This window comes from Aotus nancymaae, unplaced genomic scaffold (genome assembly GCF_030222135.1).
Source record: "Aotus nancymaae isolate 86718 unplaced genomic scaffold, 86718_ANA_hifiasm-v0.15.2.pri h1tg000002l, whole genome shotgun sequence".
Taxonomy (NCBI): Eukaryota; Metazoa; Chordata; class Mammalia; order Primates; family Aotidae; genus Aotus; species Aotus nancymaae.
In genome coordinates this window covers 18,412,963-18,435,514 of record NW_026988413.1, presented here as the reverse complement: position 1 = coordinate 18,435,514, position 22,552 = coordinate 18,412,963, and the positions used below count along the sequence as shown (strand labels likewise).

Below are 22,552 nucleotides of genomic sequence, written 5' to 3'. Positions count from 1 at the left end.
TGGGAGGCTGAGGCAGACGGATCACTTGAGGTCAGAAGTTCAAGAACAGCCTGGCCAACATGTAAAAACCCCATCTATACTAAAATAGAAAAATTAGCCGGGTGTGGTGGCACATGCCTGTAACCCCAGTTACCAGGGAAACCAAGGCACAAGAATCTCTTGAACCCAGGAGGTGGAGGTTGCAGTGAGCCAAGATCATGCCACTGCACTCCAGTCTGAGTGACAGAGTGAGACTGTCTCAAATTAAAAAAAAAAAAAAAGCTTTTCCTTTTCTAATACACAACACACACACACACACCACTTCTCAGGCTTTGCTAATTCAATCAGGGATTATAAATGCTTGCCACAATGCATCAGCTCACCTCTTCAACTCTGCTTCAAAGGATGTCCGCATTACTGCAGAAATGAGGCAGCACAAACAATGCCTCAGCTGTGCCTCACACCATTCCAGGAACCCCCCTCCATCCTGGGCATATGGGGATAGTTGGTCACCCTGGGTGACCCCAGCCATACCCCAGTCTGAAGGATTGTCAGCTCTGCCCCTCACCCGCACTATTCCTAAATTAGGAGCTCAGTGCTGGTCTGGGTCCCTCTGGCCAGAAACCAGAACTCTGTGGTGTCTTGGTTGACCTCTGTTGTCAACACATGGGCAATGTTCGCCGCTTTTTGGTTGAGACAATAAAAGTAAATCATCAGAAATTCTACAGCATCCTTAAAGGGAACTCTGCCTCCTGAAGGCAGCACAAGAAAGGCCACCTGCCTGAGCTTCCTCCTTGGTGACTGCATTATGTTAAAAATACTCACTGCCCCTTCCTGAGGGCGTATGACTGTCCTTGTCCATCAACATTAAGTTTGGTCATGTAACCTGCAGTGCCCTTCCATGTAGGATTATTCATCCCCACCCTGTTGAAGACAGGGTAGCCATAATACTTGCTTTGGCCAATGTAATGAGAATAGACGCTTGAAAAGCCAGCTTGTGGTCTTCCCCTGCCAGGACATCAGCACTGGTCCAGATGGGAGATATTCAGTCAACCTGGGTCTCAAGTGAAAATGACATGGAACAAACCTGAAGTTGACCATCATCAACACAAGTAAGAAATAAATCTTTGTTGTTGTTAACTATGAGACTTGGGAGTTGCTCATTGCAGCAAATAACCTAACCTACCTTGGTCTGTAATTACACTGTGTGAGTCCTGATTGTCCCTGTATCTTTGACTTAGAAAGTCCTAGACACTCAGCGGACTCTCTTCGGAGTCTTAAGTGGAGAAGAGGGAGAGAATGGCAGGCCATACTGTCAGAGGAGCTGTGATAGGAACTCTCCTCTAGTCTCCATTACCCAGACAAGCAACAGAACAATCCACTCATGTTTTCGGGTCTGATTTTATGAATATGAACCTGTAGAAAAGTTTGAGCCAAAGGAAGGTTGTATCTGAGGCTTTCCCAAGTTTATCTTGAAAGCAGGTAGAGTCAACTCAAATTAGCAGGCATTCCTTCATTAAACTGAGAGCTTGCTATATAAGCCAGACGAGGCAGTATCTCTTCTGAGTAAATTGAAGATGTATCTAGGAAATATATATCTGGAGTGAGCACCTATGAGGCATCATGAAAATAAAATATTACCTTGAAAAGATAAATGCATGATCAGTTCACCAACAAAAGTGACAATGCAAACGTAAATCCAAAAGGAAATCTCAGTAAAGAATGTACATAACTTAAACATGTTATTGTATAATAAACATTAAAATATAGCACTGGGTTGTATAAGTAAGTCAAAATCAATACAAATGTATTTTTCTAAATATCTGTCCAGAAGAACCCTTTAGGAAACAAAATATATTCTGTGCCTTTCCTGGGAATGTGCTTTCTAACACAAGCTATTGAGTGTACTGAGATAGGCGATTCCTATGCTGACAATGAGTGTAATCTGGTACAGCTATTCTGGAAGACAGTTTTGAAACTCTTTTTGAGTCTTTATGCTATTCATATCTTCTGGCACAGTATAATCGCATCTAAAAATCTGCTCCAAAAAATAATCAGAAATTGGCCAAGTGCGGTGGCGCACGCCTGCAATCCCAGCACTCTGGGAGGCTGAGGTGGGCGGATCACCTGAGGTCAGGAGTTTGAGACCAGCCTGACTAACATGGTGAAACCCTGTCTCTACTAAATACAAAAAATTAGCCGGGTGTGGTGGCGCATGCCTGTAGTCTCAGCTTCTTGGGAGGCTGAGGCAGAAGAATCATTTGAACCCGGGAGGCATAGGTTGCAGTGAGCTGAGATCACACCATTGCTCTCCAGCCTGGGCAACAAGAGCAAAATGCCATCTCAAAAAAAAATCAGAAATTCAGACAAAGATTTATGTACTATAATAAAATGTTACAAATGACAAATATCCAACAATAGAACTATTATTAAATAATACTTTAAAAATATAATGAAACCATTGCGTATAATTGTAAATGCTTTCAATTACGTAGGGAAATGCTTACAAAATAATATCAATCCCAATGGTGTAAAATTGTATGTATAGCATACCTTCAATATTTAAGGACACATGCATAAAAAAGATTGAAAAAAGGCTGGGCCTGGTGTCTCACACCTGCAGCCCCAGGACTTTGGGAAGCCGGGACTCCACCTGGAAGGCAGGTGGATCTCTTGAGTTCGGGAGTTGAAGACCAGCGTGGGCAACATGACAAAACCCTGTCTCCAAAAGACAATACAAAAAAATTAGCGGAGCATGGTGGCACATGCATGTAGTCCCAGCTACTCAGGAGGCTGAGGTGGGAGGATCACTTAAGGCTGGGAGGCAGAGGCTGCAGTGAGCTCTGATTGCACCACTGCACTCCAGCCTGGGTGACAGGAAGAAACCCTATCTCAAGAAAAAAAAAAAAAGACTGAAAAAAATACTCTACAGCATTAAGAATGATTATACAATGGTATTAAGAGGTGATTATTACGTCCTCCTTCATATATTCCTGGACTCTCCAAATTTTCCGCAATGATATATTATTATATTTTCAAAAAATAATTTTAGAAAAATATTTCTAAATAACAGTAATTCCAAAATACATTATTTTTCAAATAAAAATGGCATTACAAATCAACTTACAAAAACTCCAGACAGTACTTAGAATAAGACTTATACTCTGACCATATGCCAGTAAAAATAAAAAGGAAATTACTACATACACACATAAAAGATAAATGAATTTTATTTGTGAATGTATAGATATATAGCAAATAGGAAAGATAATACATTAAAAGATCATATAATATAATCAGATAGAGTTTTATCTCAGCAATTTAAGGATGTTTTGATATTACAAAAATGCTTAATATAATCATATTAGGCAATTTAAGTGATAAAAATATGATTGTACCAATTCCTTTTATCAAGCTTTTAGCTTCCAACAAACAAGAATAGAAGATGTTATTTCTGTTATCCTAACAAAGAACATTTGTTTAAAACCAACAATTAACTTCATATGTAATGAAGAAATATAAAAAAAGTATTATAATTTTATGAAACACAAAAACAAAATAGAAATACCTATGATTTTATATTTAGAAATAGCAAACAGACCATCTAAAACTGTTAGAACAAAGACAATCACCAAAAGATACATATTTTAAAAGTTAAGAGCTTTCTAATGATAGATTCCCATGCTGATAGCAACAGATATAAAACAGCCAATAATCAATTTAATAAGGCATATATAAAACCTAGACAAAAAGAAGAACCAAGTGTAATGAAAAAAATCAAGAAACATGACAATAATGGACATTAAATCCCTTGATGGAAATAATTACTATCATAAATATAAGTCTTAAAGAGTTAACTTTAGATGTAGACAAGTCAAACTGAAGCACTAAAAAGATGTTGACCTTATATAACACATTCCTTAGCGGGGAAAAATATTTTCTAATATTGGAAAAAATATGGCTAGGCACAGTGGTTCATGCCTGTAATCCCAGCACTTTCAGAAGCCAAGGCGGGAGGATTGCTGGAGCTTAGGAGTTCAAGACCAGCCTAGGCAATATAGTGAGACCTCATTTCTACTAAAAACCTAAAAATATTTGCTGAGTGTGGTGGCATGCACCTACAGTCACAGCTACTAAGGAAGCTGAGGCAAGAGAATGGCTTGAGCCTGGGAGATCAGGGCTGCAGGGAGCTATAATTGTGCCACTACACTCCAGTCTGGGCAACAGAGCAAGACTTTGTCTCAAAAAAAAAGTAGGGGAAGGAGGAAAAACAATGAAGACCAATATGATAGTGATTCACATGGTTTCAAATACAAAGTATAATCCATTATATGGCAAAAAATATGTCTTCACTAACTAGTGTTACAATTACCAAGAATAAATAATGTTTCTGCTCACAGTTAGGGAGTAAAAACACACAGCATTGCAACATAAAGTAAGTGCTACGCTTGGCCTGTGAGAATGCTACAGGAGCCACCTCTTTTGGCTTCAAGAAGGGCCAACCTGGCATTTTGAAGAATCCAATTTTGCCAGGTTATGAGGTAGAAAGAAGGAAGAAGGAATGGCACTTATAAAAGAGGGAACATCAGGCTGGGTGCAGTGGCTCACGCCTGTAATCCCAGCACTTTGGGAGGCCGAAGTGGGCGGATCACTTCAGGTGAGGAGTTTGAGACCAGCCTGGCCAACACGGTGAAACTCCATCTCTACTAAAAATAGAAAAATTAGCCAGGTGTGGTGGCACATGCCTATAATCTCAGCTACCCGGGAGGCTGAGGCAAGAAAATCACCTAAGCCCGGGAAACGGAGGTTGCAGCAAGCCGAGATCATGCCACTGCACTCCAGCCTGGGTGACAGAATAAGACTCTGTCAAAAAAAAAAAAAAAAAAAAAGGAACATCATTCACAGAGAATCACGAGACAAAACAGCACATTCCAGAAATTCCAAGTAGATCAAGTACATACCATGTTGGTCAGCATTTTTAAAACTCGACTGAAGTCAATATTCAAAAATCAGAAAATTTCTCATAACAATCTGAATTTCCGGCTTCGTTTAAAAACACTGGGAAATACGACAAAGTGGGCCCACATTCCCACATGGATGTAAGAGGCAGGTGTCCCTTTTAGATGAGACAGTTTGCCATAGCACTTCTCCCTTCCCCCATTTCTCTTGCATCCAGTCCACTTCACCCATTTAACTCACCTTTCTAGTCCCTGCAGGCCTGTGAGTTTATGACTACTACCCTGCATGCTGAGGACCAAGGAAAGTTTCATCAGGAAAAAAGCAGTATGATTAGTTTGCTTTCAAAACATCAGGCAGCCAGATGGAAGGCAGGAAAAGTAAAGAGTGTAAGGAGACCAGTGAAATCCACAAAGCCTGTTCTATTAAACATTGAAATAGGGCTACCATCATTGCAGTGGGAACAGGGCACCTTTTTCCAAAAACTCCCATAACACATAACTTGAAAACTAATGAGGTATCCATCTGTGGAATATACGCAGGGAGGTGATGAGGGTTTGAAACAAGGCCATGTGTAAGGGGTGGAAAGAAAGGGGCAGAGAAGGATAAATATTTGAGAGGCTTTTGAGGGGGAAAAACTCTCCAACACTGGGTTACCAGTTTGACATAGGGAACAAAAAGCAAGAAAAGAATAGGACAATTTACAGCTTTTGCCTATGTCATTAGGTAGATAGTGGTGACGTTCAAAAATAAGAAAATAAAAGGAGGAACAAGACTAGTGGAAAATTTGTAATTCAATTTAGACTATGTTGAATTTATAGAGTCTATAGACATGCGACTTTACATAAAAAACCCCAAAAAATTCCCAAAGAAAACTCTTCTCCAACTGTAACGCAGTAACAGCTGAATCATGAGATGAAAATTAGAGAAAGACAGGCATGATTACATAAAACATTTAACAGAATGAATACCAACAAAACTAAGATTAAAGTCTATTATAGAATTGAGTAAAATACTGCAACGAAGATTACAGAGGACCAATAACTTCACATATAAAAGCATAATGATAAGATATAAAAACAGAACATAAACATGTAAAAAGCCACCAAGTCTCTCAATGTAAAGGAAATGTATTTACACTGTTTCCATTAAGGATTTAAGATAGCTTATTACAAAAATATACATAGTAAAATGATAAGTGTAAATCGTAGTAATAATTAAATGTAAAAATATTTTTTAAAAAATTATCACCAGGAGAAATCTGGACCAAAGAAAAAACAAAATATGTAGAATGTAAGGGCTTTCAGAAATATTGTTGACAATGAAAGTAAAAAGGTCAACACAAGTTCACGACTCTTACTATCTATTAGGAGAAAACACAGCAATTTCTCACTTGAAAAAGGACATTTTTGCTTTTCCCCAATTGAAAGATAGCATTTCATGACAAAAACTTCTCTACATTAACTTAGCTTTATGAAAAGCTATTACATTGTCTCTGATTCTCAAATGTCATGTTACTGCAGGACAGTTGAATTTAAAAAAAACAACAATACTTTACACAATGACATTTGGGAATAACTACAATAAACAGAACAAATTTAATTTCATAAAGCTGCTTCTTGTGGTACCCCTTGATGAAAATAAACCACAAAATACTGAAATGTAACTCAATGAACACAGCTGGGTAGGTGGAGAGCAGGGAGGAAGAGACAAAGAGGAAAGTGATCATGAAAGTGGGGAGGTGTACAGACTTCTGATGGTCCGTCCTGATCCACAGAAAGAATGGATACGATTTACAGGAATGGATGAACTACACATCCTTCAAGCTATAGCAATTGGGCTCCAGTAAAAGTTCAATAAGAGATGAAGAGTAGACAGAGTGAGGTAGAAGTCTCTGGAGAGAACGCAAAGGTTACATACTCTGTAGTACTGGCTGAGGATGGACCTATAGAAATTGAGTATCATCCAAGCACAGTACTGCTGACATCCTTTTAGGAAAACTGTGGAGCTTCATTAAAGGCTGCCCCACATCAGCGTAAAGGAGGGCCCCATTAATAAAAGGCCAAATATAAAATGACAAAATAAGGACAATCAGAAAGCAGGCACCAGAAAACCATTCACTCATACAAATAGTGTAAAAATGCAAATGACAGTATCCTTTAGCACCTATAAGCTAAGCAAAAGTAAAAAAAGAGCTTGAAAAATTCAATATTCTGCAGATTTTAAGACAAGAGTTATATTCAAAATTTGTTAAGAGAGGCCGGGTGCAGTGGTTCATGCCAGTAATCCTAGCACTCTGGGAAGCTGAGGCAGGCAGATCGCTTGAGCCCAGGAGTTCAAGACTAGCCTGGGCAATGTGGCAAAATCCCCTCTCTACAAAAAAAATACAAAAAATTAGCCAGTCGTGGTGGTGCATACCTGTAGTCCCAGCTACTCAGAAGGCTGAGGTGGGAGGATCACCTGAGCCCAGGAAGTCAAGGCTGCAGTGAGCCGAGATCATGTCACTGCACTCCAGCCTGGGCAACAGAGCAAGACCGTCTAAAAAAAAAATTGTTAGAAAAAGGAAAGTAGTTAAATAAACTATGACTTATTAATGTATCTGTGCAAAAACATGATTATGTATGATGTGAACAAATATAGAAAGATAATTATGAAGCCATATTAAGTAAAAAAAATATATATATATATGTGCAAAGTACTCTATGACTGCCACAATATAAAATGAGAAAAACAATGGTGGACCACAGAAGTCAGCAGAGCTCCATCCACCCCGCCTGAGGAAAGCACTAGGCACCGCAGGCAGAAGCTGCTATCTTCAGCACTCGCCCTGGACTGGCCCCGCCTACACTCAATTTTAGCCTCTCTTTGCCTGCTCAATGCCCAACCCCATCCCCAACCACCCATGCCCGACTGTATCCTTCCAAAAGGACATTTTCTCCTTTTCCATCTTCTTTACTTCTCACGACACATGGTGAGGTAGATATTATTATGACCATTACCAATCAACGATTAAGTGAATGAATGGTTACAAATTAAAGCTAAACAGAAGCCTTGTTTTCTGATCTTCCAAGCTGGACAAGCTTCTTCGTAGTTCACTGACCTCCTTTAAGGTTTACCTGGGCAGGGCTTCTTGTACGACTGAGCAGGGACAGAAGTCAGAGGACCAGCTTCTGCAGCTCCAGCTGCGTGCACTCCTTGCTTCTCAAGGCCTTGTGAACGCTCAGTAGAAGATGATGAATTACCTACAAAGAGGAAAGGGGTAAGTTTTCCTAAGATACCCCCAAGTTTCATTTTATGTTGGGAGCAACAGTCCAGCTAACCAGACATCAGACAAGACTCCCAACACCTGGATTTGGAGAGTTCATGTCTTCTGGATTTTAAAAAAGTGTGTGTGGGCCGGACGCGGTGGCTCACGCCTATAATCCCAGCACTTTGGGAGGCCGAGGCGGGTGGATCACGAGGTCAAGAGATCGAGACCATCCTGGTCAACATGGTGAAACCCCGTCTCTACTAAAAAGGCAAAAACTATCTGGGCGTGGTGGCATTCGTCTGTAGTCCCAGCTACTCAGGAGGCTGAGGCAGGAGAATTGCTTGAAGCCAGGAGGCGGAGGTTGTGGTGAGCCGAGATCGCGCCATTGCACTCCAGCCTGGGTAACAAGAGCGAAACTCCGTCTCAAAAAAAAAAAAAATTTGTGTGTGTGTGTGCACATGTCTGTGTGTATAAAAAATAGATAGCAAGCGGAAAGGCACTATGTCACAGGAGAGACTCACCAAACAAAACCAGATGAAGACAATGACAGGCCCTAGACATAGCAGAGGGTAGAAGGAATCTGCCACCAGGTGTTTAGGGTGGCACCTGCCGCCCTAAACAGCCTCTGACACTGTATATGCAGAGCCCTCTCTCTACCTGTTCTCATTATGTCTGACACTAACATCCCAACACATGAAAACTCCATGGTGAAAGCTTACAACTCCGCCTTTGGTGATTCACTCTTCCCAACAGCAATTCTCATAAGCCCATCGCCCACTGATTTTGAGGTACCAGCAAATCTAACAGAACAAGTAACTGAATGCATTATAATGAAAAGAACACCAAACCACACTTTGTAGACTTTAAAAAAATTACTCAAGGCCAAGTGCAGTGGCTCACACCTGCAATCCCAATACTTTGGGAAGCCAGGGCTGGAGCCCAGGAGTTCAAAACCAGCCTGGTCAACATAGCAAAACCTTGTCCCTACACAAAAAAAATTCAAAAATTAGCTGGGCATGATGGTCTGTGCCTATAGTCCCAGCTACTAGGGAGGCTGAGCAGGAAGATCACTTGAGCCCACGAGTTCAAGGCTGCCGTGAGTCATGATTGCGCCACTGTACTCCAGCCTATGCAACACAGCAAGATCCTGTCTCCAAAACAACAAAAATGAAAGACTATGGGAATATATTTATAATGGGAATATGCAGTATTCCTAGCAATATGGGAAAATATGTATGATGTTCTATAAAGTGGAAATTTAAGATACTAGATTAACATGTACTTTGACCACAACTGGATTCGTGTCTGTATATAACAGAACTGAATGGCCTGTAATAAAATTGTAACAAGTATAGTAGATTAGAGTGACCAAAATCATATCTAATTTTCATTTCCAGTCTCTATTTTCCAAATTGTTCCGTAATGTCATGAAAATTATTTAAAAACTAACAAAGCAGGCCAGGTGCAGTGGCTCACACCTGTAATCTCAGCACTCTGGGAGGCTGAGGCAAGCAGATCACAAGGTCAAGAGATCAAGACCATTCTGGCCAACATGGTAAAACCCCATCTCTACTAGAAATACAAAAATTAGCTGGGCATGGTGGTGGGCACCTGTAGTCCCAGCTATTCAGAAGGCTGAGGCAGGAGAACCGCTTGAACCTGGAAGATGGAGGTTGTAGTGAGCTGAGATCGTGCCACTGCATTCCAGCCTGGCAACCAGGCGAGACTCCATCTCAAAAAAAAAAAAAAAACTAACAAAGCAAAAAATTCTATTTATGAAAAGAAAGCCATCCTACATTAATCTTACTTTTCCAGTCACTGGCCCTCTCCTTCCTCTTTTTCCTAACCATGCTGTTAAAACTGTTCTACCTACTTCCTGACCTCCAACTTACCAACAAGCTACTCTTCCATGACTCAGGCAGATTCTAGTGGCTGGCAGTGACAGTAATAAAGATGAACTCCATCCCTTCCCTCCTTTGGTTAGGGTCACTATTCTATACAATAAAATGTTGACTGTTACAAACTTTCCCAAGACTAAAGCTGAAATTAACATAGGCACCACTTCGTCCCCAGACTCACTTTCATGTTACTGTTCTTACTTCTTTATAGTGAAGCATCCCCAAACTCTATCGTTGATAGTTCTCCTTCCTCCTTGGATATTCTTACCTGTATTTTCAAGCATCTTATGCAGCTTCATATGCTTGTAGGTCGATATTATCTGAAAATTCACAACACTTGGAATATTCAATCCTTGGTCCTGCAGCAGTTTCAAGGATGCGGCATGGATAAGCTGATGGGACCGTTTGCAGGTCTGAAGTTTACACTCTCCCTTGACAAAGGATTTGCACACGTGAAACTTGTTGCATTTATCCTTGAGGTTGCAGTAGCCATAAAGGGCTTCCCCTTTGTTGTAGAGCAAACAGACCTGGTACAGAAATGAGGCAACATCTGAAATATTAGTTTTCTTTTTTGTTGTTGTTGTTGGGGGTTGGAGGGAGATGGAGTCTCGCTCTGACGCCCAGGCTGGAGTGCAGTGGCATAATCTTGGCTCACTGCATCCTCCAGCTCCTGGGTTCAGGTGATTCTCTTGCCTCAGCCTCTTGAGTAGCTGGGACTACAGGTGTTCACCACCACACCCAGCTAATTTTTGTATTTTTAATAGAGATGAGGTTTTGCCATGTTGGCCAGGCTGGTCTCGAACTCCTGACTTCAGGTAACCTGCCCGCCTCGGCCTCCCAAAGTGCTGGGATTACAGGTGTGAGCCACCGCACCCGGCCAATATTAGTTTTCACTCTATCTTTTTTTTTTTTGAGACGGAGTTTCACTCTTGTTACCCAGGCTGGAGTGCAATGGCTCGATCTCGGCTCACCGCAACCTCTGCTCCTGGGTTCAGGCAATTCTCCTGTCTCAGACTCCAGAGTAGCTGGGATTACAGGCACGCACCACCATGCCCAGCTAATTTTTTGAATTTTTAGTAAAGACGGGGTTTCACCATGTTGACCAGGATGGTCTTGATCTCTTGACCTCGTGATCCACCCGCCTCGGCCTCCCAAAGTGCTGGGATTACAGGCTTGAGCCACCACGCCCGGCCTCACTCTATCTTTTAAGCCAACAGACTATAGCTTCTCTAGCTAAAGTGAAGACTAAATGACATCTTCTGATCACCAGTGGCTGTTAAAATCTCTGGGTGAAAGCCTGATGATAGTGTAGTGGTGCTAACCACACTCCAGGTGCTGTAGGCGCTGGCTGCTCATGACTCACAGCTGCCCCTCTCTTACCTTGCACTCTCAACTAACCTGCCCCCTGCCTCCAAAGCCTGTAGCCAATGAATGACTTAGATGGAGCTAAAAAAAAAAAATGCTGGAGTGCCTCAAAGCAAGACTCAATGTGATGTTAATTCCACAGTTCCCCATGAATCAAGTCAAGGCCAGACCTTACTTGCTTGTAGCTTCTCCTTCCTTAGATCCTGCTTCTCTCACTCCCATACTGGGTTTTCCTGAAAAGCCAGCCCTCAAAAAAATCACATGGACCTGGATCCCTATCTCAGGCTCTGCTTCCAGGGAAACCAATTTCAAGGGGTGGCACAAAGATATAATTTATGATCCAGACAATGGCTTTTCTGGGTGCAAGGAAGCACTATTAATAATCACATTGGGACAACTAATATAAACTGGGTCTATCCCAGACGAACCAAGACCACACTGATGGGCAACTTCATAATGATGGATCATGATGGCTGTTGACCCTGAAACCACACATGTCTTAACCTCACACACAAAGATGACATTATATTGACATTATATGCCTCCTGATGTGACACAACAGGAAATAGAACTGTCCAGGTTTTACTATGGAAGTCTGACATCCCGGAAACCCCTCAGTCCCAGGCAAATGGGATGGTGAGTCACTATAACAATGCTTCACATGCAAAAAAATTCTTGGTATAAAATAAATCCTGACTGAGCACGGTGGCTCACACCTGTAATCCCAGCACTCTGGAAGGCCAAGGCAGGAGGATCACCTGAGGTCAGGAGTTCAAGAGCAGCCTGGCTAACATGGTGAAATGCCGTTTCTACTAAAAATACAAAAATTAGCCAGGAGTGGTGATGCATGCCTGTAATCGCCGCCACTGGGGAGGCTGAGGCAGGAGAATCACTTGACCTCCGGAGGTGGGGGTTGCAGTGAGCCAAGATCGCGCCACTGCACTCCAGCCTGGGCAATACAGCGAGACTCCGTCCTAAAAATAAAATAAAATAAATATATATAGATACATATATACACATACAATAAAATAAATCCTAAATCGGATCAAAATTTGAGGGATACAGGAACATGTTAAATAGTACTACAGGAATGTAATCAGTCAAATCTAAAATGTGGGAAATCCTACAAGGCACAGATGACCTGGTTTCAAACGAAACAGCATTCTATTTATAATTGTGATGCCAACTTTCTAAAATAAATTCATAACTTTAATGCAAATTCTACCCCTCTCAAAGAATTCCTGTAAAATAGTTTTAGGAATTTAAGTGATTCTATTTTGTTGTTGTTGTTGTTGGTTAGCTATGCATAACAATAAGTGATTCTAAGGCTTACCTGGAAAAGGAAACATGAACTGATGAAACAAACAAAATTAGCCAGGCACAGTGGCTCACGGCTATAATCCTAGCACTTTGGGAGACCAAGGATGGCAAACTGCTTGAGTCCAGGAGTTCGAAACCAGCCTTGGCAACACAGCAAAACCCTGTCTCCACAAAAAAATTTTTAAAGTAGGCCAGGAATGGTGGCTCACAGCTATAATCCTAACACTTTGAGAGGCCAAGCCAGGCGGATTGCCTGAGCTCAGGAGTTTGAGATCAGGGCAACATGCGCAAACATAGACAACATGGCAAAACACCATCTCTACTAAAAATACAACAAATTAGCTGGTCATGGTGGCATATGCCTTTAGTCCCAGCTACTCAGGAGGCCGAGGCATGAGAATTGCTTGAACCTGGGAGGCGGAGGTTGCAGTGAGCTGAGATCACACCACAACACTCCAGTCTGGGCAACAGAGCAAGACTCTATCTACAAAACAAACAAACAAACAAACAAACAAACAAAAAAGTAGCTGGGGGCCAGGCACAGTGGCTCGCACCTGTTATCCCAGCACTTTGGAAGGCTGAGGTGGGCAGATCACCTGAGGTCAGGAGTTCGAGACCAGCCTGGCCAACATGCCAAAACTCCATCTCTACTCAAAATACAAAAATTAGCTGGGCATGGTAGCAAGTACCTGCAATTCCAGCTACTCGGGAGGCTGAGGCAAGAGAATCACTTGAACCAGGGAGGGAGGCGGAGGTTGCAGTGAGCCAAGATCACGCCACTGCACTCCAGCCTAGGCGACAGAGCAAGATTCTGTCTCAAAAAACAAAACAAAACAAAACAAAAGTAGCTGGGTGTGGTGGTGCACACCTGTAGTCCCAGCTACTCGAGAGGCTGAAGCACAAGGACTGCTCAAGTCCAGGAGGTCGAGGTTGCAGTGAGCTATGACCAGCCTGGGCAACATGGCGAAACCCTGTCTCTGTACTCCAGCCTGGATGACAGAGCGAGACCACGTCTCCAAAAGAGTAAATTCATAAACCTTAAAAATGAAATATAAACTAATTAGTATGATAGTGGTTCAAGAATGTATTGGAGATCATGGAAAATAGATCCTAGACCTACTCCAAACATTAGAACCGCCTGTTCCTTATAGATTTGTTAGAATTCAGGAGAATGGGCAAATGTAGGTCGTAGGGAACAAAGTTTCAATTAGGATGAACTTCTAGAAATCTACTGTACAACATGATAACTGTAGTTAACAATAACCTACTGTATACCTGAAAATTGCTGTCCTTACCACACCAAAAAAATAATAGCTATGTAATGATATGCTAATTAGCTTAATCGTTGCAATCAATTCACAATGTAAATATATTAAAACATCACATTGTACACTATAAATATAAAATGTTTATTTATCAGCTATACTTCAATAAGGAAAAAATTTGATAGAATTCAACTATAAAGCTATATAAGCCTGGCCAGGCACAGTGGCTTGTGCCTGTAATCCCAACACTTTGGGAGGCCAAGGCAGGGTGTTCATTCAGATTGGGCGTTTAAGACCAGCCTGGCCAACAAGGCAAAACGCCATCTCTACCAAAAAGTACAAAAATTAGCTGGGCATGGTGGTACATGCCTGTAGTCCCAGCTACTCGGGAGGCTGAGGTGGGAGAATCACTTGAACCCGAGAGGCAGAGGCTACAGTGAGCTGAGGTACTCCAGCCTGTGTGACAGAGTGAGACCCTGTCTCAAAAAAAAAAAAAAAAAAAAAAAGAACTATATAAGCCTGATGTTTTCTTGTGCAACCCTTTTAACTAATGCTTTGGGGTTTGTTTAATGCTTTTATTTTAAAATTTTTTACGAGACTATTTGGCTTTCCATTGCTTCTTGAATTCATTTTGATGAGCTCCATTTTTCTAGAAATTTGTCCATTAACGCACCAGCATGAAACTTTACATATTTGTCTACTATCTTTTTTTTATTGAGTGCTTTTACCACTTAAAAGCAATCATCAGGCATTTCATACAGATGTGAGGCACCATGTGGCTAATGCACTGTGTTTTTCCATGGTCCCTGCTGTCCAGTCACCTTTTGTGCCACATGTCACCTACTTCCAGTTCCAGGTGACGGGGACAGGAGGAGGTGGGGGGGAGGGGAGGCTCCTGTTGTATGTTCCGCCAACCCATCAGCTGCTCCCAAAACACTGAAGGAGTCTAACATGAAAAGGTAAGGCTGGGCCCAGGATACACCCCAAAAAAGGGCACACCAAAAAAGGATTTGATAGATTTGACAAAATAAAAATATTAAACTTCTATGAATCAAAAAGTACTATAAAATTAAAAGGCAGGCTGGGCATGAGGGTCACTCCTATTATCTCAGCTCTTTGGGAGGCTAAGGAGGGCAGATCACCTGAGGTCAGGAGTTCGAGACCAGCCAGACCAACATGGAGAAACCCTGTCTCTACTAAAAATACAAAATTAGCCGGGTGTGGTGGTACATGCCTGTAATCCCAGCTACTCGGGAGGCTGAGGTAGGAGAATTGCTTGAACCCAGGAGGCAGAGATTGAGGTGAGACAAGATCGTGCCATTGCACTCCAGCTGGGCAACAAGAGCGAAACTACGTCTCCAAAAAAAAAAAAAATTAAAAGGCAAATAGCAGTGGCACCACCCCTTCTCTCGGAGAGAGGAAGGACTGGACCCAGCCTCATGGCTGCGGCCACCCTCCTCGCCCTTCCTGCCAATAACCTGCTCCAGTGACTGCTTGGATCTACTTTGGGCAACATGGTTGGTTGGAATGCATCTGGCTCACAACCATGACATACTAGACTTGGCTTCAGTGCTCGAAGAAATGAAACAGATCATGCATGTCAGGAGGAAACCTACTGATACCGAAGATCACCTCCAGGACTGCCTTCTGGTACAGATTCTGCTGCCTTGAGGACAGCCTCTGCCAACTGCACCAAAGGCTCCAGCTCCTCCCTCTAGCCTTGTGGCTTTCTTCCCTTCTAGACTCTGAAATGCCTTAGAGTTAAAATCAGGCCACAATTATGAACTGCTGTCTGTTTTCTCAACATCTTCCCTTCTTCCCACTCCTCTTCTGGCAAAGTGGAGGTGTCTATGATAGCATGATTGTGCTAGATTAGAAAACCTTGCGTTTAATTGGTGGTTTTCATTGATGTTCCAAATCACTCTTGGGATTTGTACTATTTTGTTTTTAAAACTTCTTTCTGTATAGCTAAACCAAAACATACTATTTTGCCACGACAGCAATTATAGTGGGTACCTTTAACGCATTTGAAAGGGAATCATGTTGCTTCAAAGCAATTAAAACTAATATCTAAAGCCAAAAGAAAATGGGGAAAGTACTTGTAACAAATGTGACCTGAGGGTGACTCTTTGGTGACTCACCTCTGGTAAAAGACAGGGGTCATTCTGCAAAAGCAGGATCCGAAGCTGGGCTTCATTGAGGCCAAAAAGTCCATGGTTTTTCAGGACCTGCATGTTAACAGGTGTGTGGATATCATGGGAAAGTGTACAGGTAGACCTAGGAGAACAGAGACCTCGGTCAGATGCCCAGGTGAAGAAGGACCAGTCTGTCAAATTCCTTGCCTTGAGCAGCTTTCAATTTATTTAATACATGTGAAGTTGAGTAATTGTCATGAAACCATGGAGAGTATGGCCTAATAAGAACTGATGGAAAGAAAATAAGAAAGTTGGGTTGAAGCAAATCCTCTCCCAAGGTCATGTGAATTTTCAGTCGGGATGCTCTGAAGCCGAGGGTACCCCTCTCCCGTGTAGCCCACCTCGCCCGAGGGTGCGCATCTGCTCTGTAGGCCACTGCACTTGGCCTTCTCCCCGGCGACAGCTGCCCAACCCCACAGTTCACCAACGTGAAAAAGAAAGCGCCCCTATCCCCAGCACCACTTTGGGGTTGGGGGGGAGGGGAACAACCAAGGAAAATTCAGGAATGTGAAGCAGAGTCTGGAGTCAGGAGGCGGCCGGGAACCCCAGCTCTGGCAGTCGGGATCCACACGGCCTCACCCAAGCCATCCAGCCCTGCTTCCTGGGTGAGGCTGGCTCCGCGCTGTTAAACCTAGAGGGCGCACACCCGCTTCTGCAAAAGTGTGTGGATACGGGGGAACGGGCGAGTTCCAGTTAAAGAGTCCAGGGATCTCATGGGATCCTCGGATGCCCCCCGTCCCCCACCTCCCGCCAAAGATCACCGGAGTAAGCGAACTCCCAAGTCAGTCAGGATTTAACCCGGCTGCGTCGCGCAGAATCCGGGGGGCGGGGCCGCAACTTTTCTGGCGGGGGTGGCTGTGAGGTCTCCACTGAGAGGACCTTCGCGCCTTTCCGCCCCGCGGCTGGGAGCGCAGGGGAGGCCGCCCGGGGAAGGGCCTGCGGGAGGGGGTAATTCAGTCCCGTGCCCCCGGCCCCGGCCCCGCTCGGGACGAAGCCCCCTTTCAGTCGCTGCCGCTTCCGGCCGGACGGCCAGGCCCGCGGCCTGCGCCCACAGTCCCCGACCGCCCGCCCGCCCGCCCACCCGGGCCGCCGCTGCCGCCTTCTCACCAGCAGTCTCGGTTGGGGCACTTGCCCAGCATGTGCCGGCGGCAGAAGTGCAGCTGGTCGCAGGCCTGGCACTCGCCGCGCTGGTAGCGCGCGCAGAGGCGCACGGAGGACACGGCCACAACCCTCCAGGCGGAGGCCCCGCCGCCACCGCCCACCGCGCCGGCCGCCGCCTCGGCCTCCGGGTCCCCGAGGCCCTCCTGCGTCTCCACCTCCTGCAGCAGGAAGCGCTCGGGCCCGGCGCGCTGCAGCACGTCCTGGAGCCTAGCCTCCGACAGCTCCACGTGGCCGCGCAGGTCCCGCAGGAACATGCGGCCGCCGTGGGCGCACAGCACCTTGGTGAGGAAGGAGCACACCGTGGGCTCCGCCATGGTCGCTGGCGCGGGCCTTGTGCGCGCGGCTCTCGCCGGGGCGGACAGGCTCCTCCCAGTCACGTCCACGATTTCCAGCGAATATCCCGGGGGTGGGCCTGGGCCTGGCGAGGGGTGGGCCTGCGGGAGGCCGGGCGAGGGGCGGCCTCGGCGAGTGGAAGTAGGGTTTGGCGCCTGCGGATCCCTTGGACGCGGACTCAGGCGGGGACAGCGTTGATAGAGCGTCTGCTCTGCCCGGGCACTGTTCAGGGCGAGGCCTGGCCTTGAGGGGCTTGTACAGTGGGAGTCACAAAGGACTCGCCAACAAGTAAGACAACTAGTAGTGCTAGGGAGGCCTGCGGAGAAGGCCAAGTGGGTAAAAGGTGTAGGAGGTGAGTGGCCGGGCTGCTTCAGGGGAGGTGGCCGCTAGCCACATGTGGCTGCTGAGCACTTCTGGGATTTTTGTTGTTGTATTTTATTTTATGTTATTTTTTGTTTTATTTTCGGAGACAAGGTCTCGCTTTATTGCCCAGGCTGGAGTGCAGTGGCGCGATTGTAGTTCGCTGTAGCCTGTAACTCGTAGGCTCAAGCCATCCTCCCACCTCAGCCTTCTGAGTAGCTGGGACTAAAGGTTTGCCCCACGATTTTTGTTTGTTTGTTTTATTTTGTAGAAACGGGGTCTCCCCGTCTTGCCCAGACTGGTCTTGAACTCCTCAAGCGATCCACCTGCCTCCGCCACCCAGAGCACTGGAATTACAGGCGTGAGCCACCCCAAGGGGACTTGCTGAGCTCTTTTGGAAGGTGGCTAATCTGAATTGAGATGGAATATAAGTGTGAAATACACTAGACTTTGAGGGCTGAGAATGAAAAAAAGAATGTAAAATATCTCATTAACTTTATATAAATCACAGGTTAAACTGATAATATTTTGGATATATTTGGTTAAATAAAATGTTACGACAACTTCATGTGTTACTTCTACTTTCCTAATGCAGCTATGAGGAAATTTTAAATTACAAATGTGGATTACCTTATTTTTGTGGCGCAGCACCAGTCTAGACCTGCCTTAAGCAGCCATGTGTTTTGTCCAAAACCTTGCTTGTGTAATGAACATTGATTGAGCCAACTACTAACGCAGTGACAGTACAAAGATGAATCAGAGAATTCAGCCAGCCTAGCTGCTATTTTACAAGGTGCTTTTGAGGATTAAATGCATTAATGTCATGTAATGTAAAGAAGCTGGAGAGGAAGACAATTGGCCAGATGCCAGAAGACCTCTGCCGTGCTGTGAAATTTGGACTTCTATCCTGAGAACTTTGGGAAATCACTAAAAGATTTTCATCTGGGAAGTGTAGATGTCTCCTGAATGACATACTCAGGGTGACACACTCAAGGTGTGTCATTCAGCTGTGAGCTTTAATGTCTTCTCTTCCGCAAAACCTTTGCTGACCTCTCAAATCTAAAGTAGCTCCCCAGTCTGCATAACTTACTGCTGTTTTTCTTCTCTATTGTTTATTTACATATATAGCTGTAGAATCCAGGTTTATGAAAGCAGGAACCTTGATTTGTTCATTGCTGCATCCCTACCACCTAAAATAGTGCCTGGCCATATTGTAGGACGGGTGTTTTAGAAAGACCCCTGGCAGCAATGAGAAGAATGGATTTCTAGAAAAGCAAGACAAGGTGGGGAATAACAGAAAATAAACAGGATTTGGGAGACTACAACCCCGATGTTATTTATGTTGAGTTTGCAGTGGACACCCCAAGGAAAGATGCTCAACAGGCAAGTGTATTCTGTGTACAGGGCTAGACCTTGAGGAACCTGAGAAGGGAAGGGATGTAGATTTGTGTGACATCAGAACATTAAGAACTGAAGCTGTTAGAGTTGGTAAGATCACCTGGCGAAAATGAAGAGTGTGAAAAAGCGGAGGTGGGGGGAAAGAACCTTGGCAAATATCCACATTAAATAAGCAGGTGGAGGAAGAGAAAAATAGGCAGTAGCCTATGTCCCCTTGGCACTTAACATCTGTTCCTGAACTCTCTGCCTAAGCTCTTTGTTGGAAATGGATGCTCAGTGCCACAAAGAAAAATTAGCACTGAGACAAAGGATCTTTCAGCAATGCAATTTTTACTTCCTGCGCTGCAGGAAGGGTCTCACTAGCCATCTTGCCACGAGAGTACAAAGAACAAAGAGAATACACACAAATTTATGCCTTGTTCCTTATGCATTTGGGGTCTTCTTTACTGCTGTGTCTGATCTCCATTGGCTGGAGCCAGACCTCACAAAACACGATTGGCTAACAACTTAAAACTTTTTTAAACAAGTAAAAGCATTAGAGAGCTGGGACATGCCTGTGAGCACATCCAGCACAGATATCTTGGTTAAAGTACAAGGACATAGAGTGTACTACATGCCTGTAAGCACGGCATGTCTAACAGCTCCATAGGACAGGGCTTAACAAAGACTTATTAGCACAGTTATGATTTAGCAAGAAAGGAAACTTTAAAAAGGAACTTTTCTACTTCCCACACTCTTTTTTCAACAGAAGGAGCAAGCAGCCAGCAGGAAAGGCGGGCTGGAATTACTGAGGAGCCAACGCCTCCAGGAAGAGCTCTCAACCAGGGATGTTGGGGAATTGGTGGTCTGAGGATGCACTCTGACCCCTAAAGTTGGTATGAGGATTATTTTAAACTAAAGACATTGAAGATTCAATAGAGGCAAAAAGAAGCCTTCTTGAAGCTACCTTTATTTCAGTACAAGCAGAAGCTTCTGGGAGTGAATGAGGCTGCCATTCACCCCATCTCCAGGAGTTTATGGACATGAAATAGAAGACCACATGCACCTGCATAAACAAACATGATCACAAACTTCCTTTTCTCCTGTTTGTTCCCCTAGAAACCCCTTTGTTCTTCCCATAGGAGCCTTTTGCCCCCATCTCTCCTCTATTAATTTAGGCATATAAATCATCATCACTTCTTCTGTGCACTCCCATTTACACATATATTTTTTCTCTTGTCAGTTAAATTTGCAGCCCCTCAGAACTGAACTTAAGAGGGTGCAGGGCCTTTTGGCTGGAACCGCCATCTTCCAGTAATTCACCAAAATGACGAACACAAAGGGAAAGAATAGAGGCACTCGATATATGTTCTCTGGGCCTTTTAGAAAACGGAGTTGTTCCTTTGGCCAAGTATATGCGAATCTATAAGAAAGGTGATATTGTAGACATCAAGGGAATGGGTACCGTTCAGAAAGGAATGCCCCACAGATGTTATCATGGCAAAACTGGAAGAGTCTACAGTGTTCCCCAGCATGCTGTTGGCATTGTTGTAAACAAACAAGTTAAGGGAAGATTCTTGCCAAGAGAATTAATGTGCGTATTGAGCACATCAAGCACTCTATAGCTTCCAGAAACGTGTGAAGGAAAATGATCAGAAAAAGAAGCCAAAGAGAAAGGTACCTGGGTTCAACTGAAGCACCAGCCTGGTCCACCCAGAGAAGCACACTGTGTGAGAACCAATGGGAAGGAGCCTGAGCTGCTGGAACCTATTCCCTGTGAATTCATGGCATAATAGGTGTTAAAAAAATAAAAGACCTCTGGACTGTAAAAAAAAAAAAAAGAGGATGCAGGAAAGTTGTTCCTCCCCAGTAATGGATCAAACAACCCAACTCATTATTCCTCATGTGGAACCACTTGGAGGTGTACATTCCACGGTCTCCCGGGGTTTCCTCGGTGGAACTGAGCCCCAGTTGTCCACAGCCACACCTCCTCATCAGCACTCCTCATGCAGTCTTCCTTCCTCTCCCTGTCCCACCTCCCCATTCCCCTGCCAGTGTTTCTTAGGATCGCCTCCCAAGTAAAGTGCTTGCATTCAATCCTTGTCTGATTGCTCCTGAGGGAACATAGCCTAACATATAAACCGATAAGGAGAGGCCAGAGGAAAATAAGAGTCATTCATGGACACATAGAGGAGAGTTTCAAGGAGGAGGTGATCAGCGTGGATCTAGAGCATCTAAAGATAAGTTTGTAAGCTTTGTTTTGTTTTGTCTTTTTAAGTTTAAGGCAAGACCAAGAATGGGTGGTGGAGAGTCACTTGAGGAGAACATAAAGGCTTGACGAATCTGACTTGAAGCGGGGAGAAGGCTGACAGGTAGGACCAGTGGGGAGGGCCTTGCCAAGGCCACAGATTGGTAGTGGCATCGATCCAAACGATGCTGCAATTCTCCTAAAAGCTCTCTGGGCCAGGCGCGGTGGCTCACACCTGTAATCTCAGCACTTTGGGAGGCCAAGGCGAGTGGATCATGAGGTCAGGAGATCAAGACCATCCTGGCTAACACAGTGAAACCCCATCTCTACTAAAAATGCAAAAATTGACTGGGTGTGGTGGCACGCACCTGTCCCAGCTACTCAGGAGGCTGAGGCAGGAGAATTGCTTGAACCTCAGAGGCGGAGGTTGCAGTGAGCCGAGATCGTGCCATGCACTCCAGCCTGGTGACAGAACAAGACTCTGTCTCACAACAACAACAACAAAAAACCTCTCAAGGTGTAAGAACAGAATTCAATTGATCCACTCTAGGTTTTGCCAGTGGATGAGACTTAAAGGTCCAAGGTTCTGGGTGATTGAAAGTATGAATTGAAAGAGTGGTCGGGGGCCAGGTGCAGTGGCTCACGCCTGTAATCCCACCACTTTGGGAGGCCAAGGCAGGTGGATCACCTGAAGTCAGGGGTTCAAGACCAGCCTTGGCAACATGGTGAAACCCTGTCTCTACCCAAAGTTACAAAAATTAGCCAGGCATGGTGGCACATGCCTATAGTCCCAGCAACTCAGGAGGCTGAGGTGGGAGAATCACTTGAACCTGAGAGACAGAAGC

General features: G+C 44.3%; 1 protein-coding gene and 1 long non-coding RNA gene across 5 annotated transcripts; one reads left to right on the top strand and one right to left on the bottom strand.

The window, feature by feature from the left end:
• Positions 1-1,220: 1,220 nt before the first annotated feature.
• On the bottom strand, positions 1,221-17,703 carry ZC3HAV1L (zinc finger CCCH-type containing, antiviral 1 like). 4 transcript variants are annotated; one of them, XM_064372993.1, is made up of 5 exons: positions 17,336-17,703; positions 16,175-16,310; positions 10,352-10,610; positions 8,052-8,177; positions 1,221-1,562 (listed from the first exon to the last, which is right to left on the bottom strand). In XM_064372993.1, the coding sequence occupies exons 1-5, from the start codon at positions 17,701-17,703 to the stop codon at positions 1,468-1,470; spliced, it is 984 nt and encodes a 327-aa protein (XP_064229063.1). In that variant the 3' UTR covers positions 1,221-1,467. The 4 variants fall into 4 exon arrangements, with proteins under 4 accessions (XP_064229063.1, XP_064229071.1, XP_064229074.1 ...); XM_064373001.1 differs by having other exon boundaries at positions 1,485-1,562; positions 8,036-8,177; XM_064373004.1 differs by having other exon boundaries at positions 1,529-1,590; positions 8,036-8,177.
• LOC135273643 (uncharacterized) lies at positions 17,598-18,650 on the top strand. Its single transcript, XR_010341413.1, has 2 exons — positions 17,598-17,671; positions 18,354-18,650. It is a non-coding gene; the product is annotated as an uncharacterized LOC135273643 (long non-coding RNA).
• The last annotated feature ends 3,902 nt before the right edge of the window (positions 18,651-22,552 follow it).